Raw genomic sequence first — 13,102 nt, 5'->3', positions numbered from 1 at the left:
TTTATCCTGGCTCATACCAAAAATTACATGAGAAATTTAAAAGGGTATAGTTCCATGTGACTATCAGGTTTATAGTGTGCCATAAATTCCTAAAGTTTGAAACCCAAAGGAATTTTTATTATCTAAATAAAATTTCTTATTAAATAGATGAGATCATTGAAAATTTTACCACTATTATTATGTATACATCCTTGAACTTGTCTGTACCTATTAAGTATGAAATTAATGCTATAGCTCCTTGTATTTGTGACCCCTTTCTTGTACGGTTAAGCATATATACTTATATTCTGCTTCTTAGTAATTCTGTTGAGTGAGCAGTAATACTTATGAGCTAAAATATATTAAATGCTTTTATTATTTGACTTTAACTTTCATTTAACTTAATTCTCTGAACATTTTGGTAGGTACCATGATTATTCCCAATATAGGATAAAGAGACTAAGACACTAATTGATTAACTTGCCCAAAATAGCACTGTAATTGGTGAAACCAAAATAAAAATAAATGATACAAGATGAAAAATGCTTATCTTTAATAAAAGCATAAGGATTTAGAAGTAATCATATATTTTTCTATAATGAAATTTATTGTAGCACAATTAAGTTATAACAACTTGTGTTTGCCTTATTAATATCATGTCGTAAATGTTTCCATTTGAAATTTTGCCTTGGCAAAATAACACTTAAAATCTACACCATTATTTGTCAGTCATAATTTTAAGCTTTTTACTTAGAACTGTATTTGCCATAACACAGAGACATTATGTAATATGCTCAAAGCCACATGTAGGACTTAAAACCTTGCCATTGCTATATTCAGCCATAATAACTTACAGTATCTGTGTGTGTGTGTGTGTGTGTGTGTGTGTAAGGAAGAAATAATAAAATCAGTATCTCATTATTTAAAAACACGTTCTCTATTGAATAATCTATTTTTAACTTGAGTGCCTTTTTAATATCTATTTACAAGATCTGGTATAATGTTCCTTTCTTTGATTTATACAATAGTTTGGACTCATAAAAATGGATTTATGTACTGGTAATTTAAAACATTAGTTAGAATTACCTGTTCATTTGAGCAGTCAACCTTTCAGTTCATACTGTAACATTTTACTCAGTGCAGAGAAAATGCACTTTTTTAAATGACCTGCTGTTCTTAAAGTCTCTTTTTCCTTATAAAAACTCATCCTGGGGGTGTAGGGGTCAAGAGAGGCTGATATATGAAACTTGTAACTAACAAAAGTGTTCTTCCAGAATTCTGGAACATTTTGTTTAAAACATGTATCTTTTATTTTTTGTGATCCATCTTTCATTCATCTGGATTACTCCATGCCTGGATCTTTGAACACTTCAAAATCTTAAAACTATGTAAGGAATTTTCCTGGATCCTTGAATACCTCAAAACCTTGAAGATATGTAAGGAGTTTTCATTTCCACAAATTTGTAGATCTAAATAGTTCTCCTTCTAATTTCCTAATTGCTTAGATGTTCAAATTTTCTCTTAGATAAATTTGGGACTTGATGTAAGTAAAAGTAAGAGTCACTAGTATTTTTCTCCATTTTTGATTTTTGTAAAATCTGAGCTTTTATGCTCATTTTGGAAACACAGCTTAAATATTTATTATTAACTTTTCATTTCAGTATAAAAAGTAAACAATTTTAAGATATCAGTGAATAATTAAATTATAACTTTTTTGTTTTTACTAGATACAATTTGGAACTTTATCAGATTATTTTGATGCTGTGGATAAAGCAGATGCAGCTATGAGAAACAAAGGACAATCAATGTTCCCTATTCTAAGTGGAGATTTTTTCACTTATGCTGACCGGGATGATCATTATTGGAGTGGCTATTTCACATCTAGACCCTTTTACAAGCGAATGGATAGAATTGTGGAATCCCATTTAAGGTATATTTACCTTTAGCTAACTTCATTTCTTTCATCATTTCTTTCACATTATCATAGCCTTTTTGTAGGGTTTTGTGTAATACATACCATTTATATAGTGTTATGATGTATTTCACTTAATTACAAAATTTTAATGCAATCAGAAATATGTCTCCAAAGTATGATCAAATTATTACAGTGGATTTTTGTTCTGGAAGTTAAAGTCATATATCTTGTCCTACTTTCTTAGAGTTGAATTCTGTGTTTTGTGTTTTTCTAATTAATTTTTTTGTATTATTTGCTCTCCTTATTAGTATTCATGACACCATCATGTGTGTCTACAGGCCAGTGATCTGGCAGACCCAATTGTTGGAAACGTAGACCAGCATCAGATAAGCAAATGGGCCTCCCAGCAGCCCAAAGTGGGCTTCCATGTGCATACTATAAAACTGATGTAGTTTATAAGTGGGAGAACTGTAGAGGCTCTATTTTAGTTTATTTACAGAAACATTTCTGTCAGTATAATTTTCTGCTTAGAAAAGAACACAATTTGAAAGGGATGGGAATTGATAGGCGAGGCAGAGAATTCGTTGAAAAAGTAAACGGATTCAGAGATATAAAAAGTCAATAGAAAATATAAAAACAGAAACAGCACCATCCAGTAGAACTCTGGGTCACTGTTTAGTAGAACTGTCTCCAGTGGTAGATTCTACTCTGTACTGTGCACTATGGTAGCCATAACTATTGAGCGCTTAAAATGTGACCAGCATGACAGAGGAACTGAATTCTTAATTTCATACTTTTTTTTAGTACTTTTTTTTGAAACCAGGGGTGCTTAATCATTGAGCCACATCCCAATCTTTTTAATTTTTGAGACAGGGTTTCTCTAAGTTGCTTATTAAATGTCAGTAGCCATGCGGCTACCATATTAGGGATCGTAATTCTGAGTAATTGAATCTGATTTTTTTTTCCATAAAAGTGAATTACCCCAGGAGTTCCCAAGACTTTGTCACTGCATATAATCCAGTAGAATAATTAATTTTTATGATGAATCTTGATATTAAAAAGTAAATTAGGGGCTGGGGTTGTGGCTCAGTTTTAGAGCGATTACCTGGCATGTGTGAGGCACCAGATTCAATCCTCAGCACCACATAAAAATAAATAAATAAAATAAAGGCATTGTGTCCATCTACAACTAAAATAAATATTTATAAATAAATAAATAAATAAGGACAGGCACAGTACTGTACTCCTATAATCCCAGCAACTCAGGAGGCTAAGGCAAGAGAATTGCAAGTTTGAGGTCAGACTGGGTACCTTAAAATTTTAAAAAACAAAATGTAAAAAAAAAAAGGACTTGGTTCAAGGCTAGCCTAGGCAACTTAGAGAGACCCTGCCTCAAAATAAATAAAAATAAAAATGGCTGAGGGTATAGCTCAATGGAAGAGCACTTGCCTAGCATGTGTGAGGCCCTCAATTTAATCCCATGTGGCAAACAAAAACAAAAACCAGCAAGTTAGATTTTACCTACTCTCTTTTATATACTCATGGATTCTGTGTTTTAAGAAAAGCCTTTTATTAAAAATTATGAATTTCTTCAAGAATTGTGCTTTGATGTATCAGTGTCTGTTTTTGTCATGCTTCTATTAATATTATTTCAAAATTCCAACATTTTACTGGTATTTGGGGTATGAAAGAGGAATATATCCTACATTTATAATAAAATAGTGCTTCTAACTTATAGAGACTTAGAATGATCAGTTCTGCCATGTTACTCTAAACTTTCTATAAAGAAATGGAATAAGTGCTAAATAATGTAGATTCTTTCAGACTACTGAATTAGTGATTTTTAAAGTAGGAAGCACTTTTTAGTGGAAAAGGGTTATAAATAAATTTATTAAATATATTCAGAGCTACAAATATATTTTGAAAATTCTGCTTTAAAGCAAAACAAGCAAAAAGGTATTCAATAGTTTCAAATTTTGAAGTGTATTAATTTATTTGAAAGTAAATTAATGTCTGAAAATAGTAATATTTATCATTCATAAAATTGAATAAAAATTGAAGTGTATAAAGAATATTTTGACAATCCATTTACTATTTTGTCTGTCTCTATATACGTATATACTCTTTTGAAAACCAAGAATATTTGCCATGGATGTAGACGGATATACATACAACCTTTACATAATACCACATGTTGCTTCTCATGCCTTGATTTTTGTAATGGTTCGAATTTTAAAGTGGCAATTATTTATTGTCTTTTATTTATTTCTATAATTTAGAGAAATCCGTCGCTTTTTTATAAAGCACTTCCAATATTTCTTAAATCTTGATAAATTTTCAAACTTGCCTTGATTTTCTCTCCATTGTCCTTAAGATGTTTAGCACACAGAACCTTCTTTTTTTTTTTTTTTTGCTCTATTAAGCCATATTTCCTTTTAAAACACTTTTTTAGAAACGTATCTTGATCAAACCATCTCTTCTGATGTAAAAAATAAATGGTAGAAATCATAAACTCTATATTCTTGCCTCTATCTATTCTTAAAGGTTTTTTTTTTCCCCTATAGGGTAAATAAGAAAAGGCATCCTAATCATTTTTCATTTCTCATTTGTTGAATGTTATTCAGAACTTAAACTGGCCGTTGTCCCTGAGCTGCTTGCTATTGGGCCATCACTTCCTACCTTTCTCAGTACTGTGCAGTTTTTCCTACCATTGCTTCTCTTTTAATATACAGGGTTAAGAATAAATGGTGTTCTGATGATCCATGGTGTTTGTGGTCCATGTCTTGGAGAACAGAAAGGACAGAGATATTTATCAAATTCTTTCTGCTATATTCAGAGACTCTCCCCCTCCCCCCACTGTATTATATAAATAAATCTATCCTGCTACCAACAGGGGCTGACTTCTTTCTAGGCTCCTGTAGAACAAGAACCTCCAAGATCATTGTAAACATGTTAGTCATTGATGATTGAAAATTTGAAAAATTGATGATTTTATAAAAATTTTTATCATCAGTATCTTTTGTATAAGGTGTACTGAAATTGTGAAAAATTTGAAGAATATTTTAAAAGTATCAGTTTAGGCCAGGTGCAGTGGCACATGTCTGTAATCCCAGTGGCTCAGGAGGCTGAGGCAGGGGTATTACAAGTTCAAAGCCAGCCTCAACAACTTAGCGAGGCCCTAAGCAACTTAGCCAAGACCTTGTCTCAAAATAAAATATTAAAACAATAACAAAACAAACAAACAAAGCCTGGGGATGTGGCTTAGTGGTTAAGAACCCTTGGGTTCAATCTCTGGTTAAAATATAAAAGTATAAATGTCATATATTTTAGATTATAAACTAAAGTGTTTCTTTTGCAATAAAAACTAATGATTGTTTTATACAACTAGGGCTGCTGAAATTCTTTACTATTTCGCCCTGAGACAAGCTCAGAAAAGCATGATAAATACATTTCTTTCATCAACACATTACATGGCACTGACAGAAGCCAGAAGGAATTTGGGACTATTTCAACATCATGATGCTATCACGGGAACTGCTAAAGATTGGGTAGTTGTGGATTATGGTACCAGGTAATGTAATTATAGAAAAAATAGTCTTTAAAAACATCTTTGAAATTTTAAATATAAGATCATATCTTGAGATGAAGCTATTAATGCATGTTAGAACATAATAATGATATTCCTGCTAAGTGTTGCTATTGCAAAATTTTCAAGGCATATTTCACAAAATCTGTTGAGGCAGCCTAGCTGCCCAACTTTTGATTACAGTGCATTTCTCCAAATAGAGTAGTAAAATGTTTCTATAAGGCCCATCCTGTTTTCTCCTATGTACAGCATAGTAATTTGGATTATCTTCTTGATCAAGAATTTGGCATCAAATAAATCATGGTTAAAATCCAGGGAGATAAAAAGCCCCCCTTCCTTGTATATACAGCAGTTTAATCTCATCCTTTTTCATATCCTGTTGTTCTTGGACATTTGACTTATTTTTAGAGGCACACTGACAGAAAAACAAAAATGAGGAACATAGTAAAGAGAAAGGATCTAAAAAGTATGTCCTCTGTGGATGATATAATCAATTGAGAATGGGAAGGGTGTCTTGGGTTTTGTTATCTTCCAGTCATTGAAGAGCTACAGAAAATAAGGGAGTAGAAGCTCAGTTATATCTGTATTAAAGAATTAGAAACAATGAGGACAGACTTTGGCTTGGAAAGGCAGAGGACTTAGTGAACAGTGCTTCCCAACAGTAGAAAAACTAAACTTCTGTGATAGTGAGATCTCTGTCATGCTAGAGTTTGGACTCTGTTAGGACGCTGCAGAGGGGATTCCTATATTGGAATTATGACTATTATTCCACCATAGCATAGACTGTTACTTCTTCCAGATTTTTTTTCCCATCAACAATGGTATGCTTTGATAATATATTAAAATCATTAAAATATGCTATGATTTTCTTATAGATTTAAAAAGTGGATTGCTTTTATGAAAAGTATATGGAGCTTATAAAATCAACATTAAAAAGTTGACCTACAACTGATATTATTAATCATAATAAGTATTTAAATTTTTAGTTACAATATTTTACTAGTTTTCTAGAAATCTGGGGAAAAAGATATTCTTGAGGCTTCATTAGCTCCAGTCCTTCAAAAGTAAATTCAAGGTAATATCTTAGACTATCTTCACAGAGATTTTTGGCAAATATACTTTCCTCCGTATATGGTATATGTTGAGGTTGAGCTAGTCTTAAAGTAGAAAACTGATTAGATGATGTTGGTATTGGTATTCCTGCTACAGAAAGCATTTTTGAAAGCAGTGTCCTATCCTTCATTTTTCCTATTCACTGGCTTCTGCCTTCTTGGTTAAAAGTCAGACTTGGAATCAGACTCGGGCAGAGCTACTAAGAGGATGTGGAGAAGTCACTCTACTACACCGCTACTTGCTCTCTCTGGCTGCCATATTAAAGACATTTGAGTAGAGCTCTTTTATTCTTCTTTTTAATTAACTTTTTTATTTGTTCTAATTAGTTGTACATGACAATAGAATGCATTTATACAGTTTGATTTGATACAGAACATGTTCTGTCTCATGACTTTTCTGGGAGGCCTGCCATTAGTTCCTAAATATGTTTTATATTGCTTTTAGCTTAAAAAAAAAAAAAAAAAAAGCCATACAGAATTGCATGTTAGAGAAAAAAAGACATAGTAATTTTCAAATGGTACTTGACATTTGCAAATTTGCTTTGCAAGTACTTCACACTTCAATTGAAAAGTCATAAACAATTATCAGATCATTAGCACAGACATTTTAAGGAGAAAATTCAAAACACAAGTTAGAGAATTATAGAGGCAGCTAGCATTTTCTCTTGTACACGGACTGTTGACTGCTATTCATTCAGACCTTGGCAGGAAGGTCCCTCTGAACAAGTATATGACTTAGGAATTACATTTGGCTGCTAGTAATAGCAAGCCCAAACAGAATAAATCCTTTCCTGCTTGTTAGTATGTTATGTGAAAGAAGTGAGCAGATAACCGGGTCAAGTATGACAGCTCCTTAAAGCTAGAGGGGATCCAGACCCTTTTAGCTTTTTCCTCTGACATTCCAGAGTAACTCAGGGTCATGTTCTCAACAGTCGTATATCAGTGTTTATATAATTATAAACTGCAGGACAAGACTATATCATGGCATATTTTAAGGTCAATTCTAAACTGTGGCCTGAAAATATAAATTACCCAGTGTTTATAATGGATGTTCAGCTTAAAAGTAGTGCGTGAGGCTTAGGTAGAAGGGGAGAAGAAATGGTAATGAGACCAGTCACAAAATTCCTCCCCTTTTTTATTCCTACATTGTAAATAATGTAGGTTGGAAAAACTGAACAAAGAGTGCACATGCGGGTCCTAAACATATAGATCAAACTGTTGAATGACAGACATGATGCCATCTGTTTAAACAACAGCAGTGACAGCAAACTAGAAAGCTGTGATTCCTAAGTGATTTTCCCTGAATAGTGTTCCATATTAATAGGATAAGTGCATGTTAGAAAGTTAGAATCTCTGAGAAATCTCATGCTAATGAAATGTTTTAACATTTAAAAATTTTGTTTCATCCAGTGTTTCTCAAACTTATTTACTTTCCATATGTTTTATTTTAAACAAAACAGCTTTATGCATCCTGACAAAGCATTTGGGATATACTCTGCTGTAGTTTTTAGTGCTCATCTCATTAGAAGGCTGCATGTGTGCCACATTGATTTGTGGCTTTCCTCAGTTTAATTAGGACTCTGTAATATATTGTGATATATGTATGGTTTTACCTGTAGGAGAATATGATTTTTATTCTGTAGGTTCAGGTTGCCTAATGAAGATAACCGTGTAGAAACAAACTTAGGCTGAGGGAGTTGTTTCCATCCCTGAACTGTATTCATTTGTATGGTCTCTTAGTCTGCTGAAAACACTCAATGTTATTTAAAAATGTTTGAATATACTGAAAAATTTAACTAGATAATGGCATGAATTCAAATCCATAAGATTTTAGTATTATAGTTATAGATTTACTATGTAAATATATTTAATTAATAACATTAATCTTGGGCACTTACATCCTTGAAGGAAAATTTAGTGTTCTGCAAAAAGAAGCTATCTCTAATTATTCTACTAACATTTTTGTTGTTGATATTACATAACAACAAAAATACCTGAAAGAATTGATTCCTGTATTGGAGAAAATGATACAATGGCTCTGTAAGGATAATAAATGCATTGTGATGATTGATTAAAACACAAAGAGGCTTCCCTACAAATTTCTCTATTGTGCATTTACTTAAGGATGCCTGATCTGTGAAACCTTAAAGAAGCATGATTGATTTTGAAACAATAAACAACTTTAAGCAAGTTCTTTCCCAATATATATTGCTTAATCAATGACTAGTGAAGTACTGAGGTTATATTCCAGAACTGATCATAGATCAGTAGATTCTTAATATCATTTGGTTCTTCAGACAAAAATACAATTTGAAGACTAATTTCAAGGACGAAAAATACCAAGATGAAGACAATTTCATTATCCAGATTTGTGAGAAACTCTTCTTCACAGTTCTCTTGAATGATAACATGAGATTAAAGTCAATAAAGTATCACCTTTAATTATTGGGAATGGTTTGTATACTGGTTCAGTTTCTTGTAAACTGAGAGTTAATCTCATGTTTTCCTTCCTCATTGTTTTTGTTGAAGTCTAAAGTAAAGGAGCAGATTATTGCTTTTTGATAGAATACCTTATAGTTCTTGGGGTGATCATACTGGATATTCTTACTATTTGAAATGATAGTTGTAGAAAGTATAAAAGGTTTGAATAAGGTAATGTGTTTCAGGTGTGAACAAAAATGTTTTCTATTTTAAATGAATGCTTATCAGTGATAGCTTCTGATTAACTATTTACCCGCTAAGTCTCAGTTTTGGAGACTAAAGAGACACTTGGTTGTATACTTATAGGTTTCCTTTTCTGAACACAAGACTAATGTACTGGTGGTTTGACTACTAGTAAAGAAACTGAAAACAATGTTTGCATGGTTTTGAATTCTCAGACTAATAAATTTTTTGGTTTACAGACTCTTTCATTCATTAAGTGTTTTGGAGAAGGTTATTGGAGATTCTGCATTTCTTCTTATTTTGAAGAACAAAAGCATGTATGACACCTACTCCTCTGATCCCTTCCTAGAGATGGTTAGTTGATCTCTTTTATTGTCATCATAAAAATATGTTTCTTTTGTTCTTGGATTAGAAAATGAAATGAGAAGCTTGATGAAAAATGATCTGGAACTCAAATTATTATTTTACACATTATTTACAAGAATTTAACACTTGAAACGAGTTAATTGTACACTCTTCTTTTCTATAAGTGTATCTGCATTTGATTTCTGAGATATGTATTTTGTTCTGACTTAAATCTTAGCCTAAAAAATAACACAATGAATTTAGTTCAAGGAAGGTAAAAAATATAGACTTTTACAACATTCTTAAAGTGATATTGTAAGGCAATTGAACACTGTAATTATTCTGCTTGGCTAAATTAGAAACCTCTGCATATTTGAATTTTTGTTAAGTCCTGATCTCCCTCCTCCTCCCCATCTCCTTCTTCCTCCTCATTTCTTCCTCCTTCTTTCTTCCTTCTCTCTTCTTTCTTCTTCTTCTAGTGTAGATGAACATAAGATATATATCAACCTTATACATACAGATCAACCCCATTAACCTGTTCTTGATGAACCTGAGGTTTGAATGTACCCTGGTTTCTGGATAAGTCCAATGAGTGCTATGGACAGTGCTCAAGTATGTTAGCAGTAGAGCAGTGTTAAAGGAATTAGGAGATAGCCGTTGGCCTCAGCCCTGGTTGTATGGTCCTTGAAAAAGTTTCTTACCTTCTGTGGGTCCTCATTCATTTATCTGTAAAATGGAATGGTAATGTCTGTCTTACCTTGTCTGTCATTAGGATTGGAAAAACTTATAAGAAAGTGTTCTGAAAGGTAGAACTTGCTGCTCTGCAACAGGAAAGACAGAATATGATTGAGTACGACCCTTTTTTAACTTCACTTAACTCAGATATTTTTATCTTATTTACTTATTTATTTATTTTGGAAGTACTAGGATTGAACCCAGGAGTACTCTACCACTGAGCTACATCCCCAACCCTTTTTATTTTGAGATAGGATCTTGTTAAGTTGCCCAGGCTGACCTTAAACTTGTCATCCTCCCTAATTGCTAGGATTTCAGGCATGCGCCACTGCACCTGACATCATATATTTTTTAATTGAGATTTATTTATCACTAGACTCTGTGATAAAAGTTGGGTATTTGAATTTTATATGTAATTTGAGTTTACACATCTGGAATCAGAAATGCACCTTAATATTTTTTTTTAGACTGATGCTTATAATAAAACAAGGATTATACATTTTCATTTTAAAGTAAAAAATATAAGAAATGGACATATATTTCTTACAGATATGAAACATGATACAGAAGTAAAATAGTGTAAAGCTTTTTGCAGAATTTTGTCTAGAATTCTTACTTGGTTCCTAAGTGGAATGACTCATTGTGGACTGTAGCTCTGGTCATGTATGTTTTGCTTGAAGTCTGAACACATTTGTGTGCATGTACACACATGTATTCACACAAATTATTTGCTTTGAATTTTGATGTACTTTTTGTAGCAGGAAATAAAGTTCTTCTTTCTAATGTATCCTTTTAAAGATGTTTGCAAAGTACTATTGCTTAGCTAATATTTAAACTTACGTTTTAAAAGTAAAATAAAAAATTATTGTTCACTTTTATAGAATTCGATACAAAAATCACAAGATTCTCTGCCAGAAAGCCATGTAATCAAGCTGAGTGCAGAGGAGCCAAGGTAAATTTGTAATTTCTTATAATGTTTACTACTTTTCTGCTGAATTTGTTTGTCTTTTATGCTTCTGGTTTTTAGTCAGCATATATTTTGAGTTAATATTTAATTTAATCATTTTACTAATTACAAAATTTCTTTTTGAAGAAATAGATTTTCTTCCTTGATTCTTTCATGTTTAATGCTAGTAGCTAACACAGTGGTTGGTACATTACTGAATAAACTTAGAAGAATATTTTCCATAAGTAAAAAGTATGGTATGTAGCTTGTAATTAAAAAATGCCCTTTGTAATTTTGATTACTTTTAGATTATTTCCTTTCTTGATTAACCTTTCATGTAGTTACCTGGTTTCCATTAATCCCTGATCCTACTTTGTTTGTGTATATGTACATTATATGTTGATTATGTATTGTATATCAGTTATATATGATAAAATGCTGTCCGATTTTCTCCTGTAAATTGTTCACTAGAAAACTGTCATTTTATTAGTCAGACTGCTTTGTTTTAGCACTATTGACTTACACTAAAGAAAGTGGTAAATTTTTTTATTAACAAAAAACTAGGGCATTTAATTGGTGGCTACATCTGATATATAGAGAAGTGCGATCTGTTTTTATTAGTTAATCTTTCACCACCAAGGTTATCTATTTTTAATGACCAAATATTAACCTGTCATTAGGCAGTGGATCCAGAAGTGCAGCATGTTTTGTAGTTTAACTCCTTAATATCTTAATTGAGAAATTGTACCCTCTTAAAAATTGAAGGATTAGAGAATAATTTTTAAGAGTAATTCATGATTGTAATTAAGTATGCTTTATTAAATTTATTTAAAAATAAATAGAAGGCAAGTATGGAGAAAATTTGCAACTGCTAGTAAAGTTGAGCTTTTGGTTAATAGACTAATGCCTTAGTTGTCTAATTTTTTTTCACTAGAGACTTAAGACTTAGCTTAGATCTTTGAACAATAAAGTGATTTTTAGTAATACTAAAGTTATCAGCAACATTACTGAAGTCTTAAAAGCTTTTAGGTTGTAAGGTCATAAGATGAAAAAATAATGATACTGAAAGAAATACCAATCATAAAAATTTTAAAAAATCCTTAATTTAAACATAAGTAATGTTTCAATACATTTGAGGTTCTGTGTCTATATTATATTCCTAATAAACTATAGTGTCAGTTACCTATTTGGTTTTAACATAATCCTCCTATTAATTTTTTCTTTTTTATATTTTGATGAGGGGAAGATCTTTGATTTGCTGCCTGAAAGAATAATAAATACTTACTATAAGCGATTCACACTCCATTTCTGTCTTTTACTCTCATTCTAGGTGCATATTAGTGTGGGTGGGTGGAGGTGGGCTGGAGCCAAAATGGGTCAGAGAACGAAATATATTCCTTGTAGTTTTTTCCTTCCTTTAATGTTTCCACCATTGGCTAGCAATAATTGATAATTTAGCCTTACTTATGTTACAGGAAGAAACTCAGGAAATATGATATAATTAAGGAGAAACATTATCTTTGAACCTTAGTATTGAGGAGTTTTAATTATAGATAAACAAATAGAGATTTAAAGAGTATTAGTAAAATGATTGCTTCTTAATTTTTTTTGTAAAACAGTTTGTGTTTAGATAATGTTCTTTCTCTTACTATTATTTCTTTTTTAGTACATTTCTATTAAATGTCAGCACTACCATTTCCACAGTTCAGTACTTTGGGGATTCTTCTGATTGTCAGATTTTTATTTTTATGTGTTTTATTCATTTTGTACCTGAGAACTTTATTATTAGGACTTTTTATTTTTTGTTGTAAAATCTACAT

At 31.7% G+C, this 13,102-nt stretch overlaps 1 protein-coding gene across 1 annotated transcript in view; it reads left to right on the top strand.

Annotated features, from left to right (window-relative positions):
- Positions 1-13,102, top strand: part of MAN2A1 (mannosidase alpha class 2A member 1) — a 184,917-nt gene that overhangs the window by 89,851 nt on the left and 81,964 nt on the right. The window contains exons 9-12 of the mRNA XM_079143501.1: positions 1,707-1,909; positions 5,283-5,465; positions 9,496-9,610; positions 11,218-11,288. Coding sequence (XP_078999627.1) covers positions 1,707-1,909; positions 5,283-5,465; positions 9,496-9,610; positions 11,218-11,288 — 572 coding nt within the window. The remainder of the gene's footprint in view (positions 1-1,706; positions 1,910-5,282; positions 5,466-9,495; positions 9,611-11,217; positions 11,289-13,102) is intronic.

The sequence above is a fragment of the Sciurus vulgaris genome (assembly GCF_902686455.1).
Source record: "Sciurus vulgaris genome assembly, chromosome: 6".
Taxonomy (NCBI): domain Eukaryota; kingdom Metazoa; phylum Chordata; class Mammalia; order Rodentia; family Sciuridae; genus Sciurus; species Sciurus vulgaris.
This window is presented reverse-complemented; position numbering and strand designations above follow the sequence as displayed.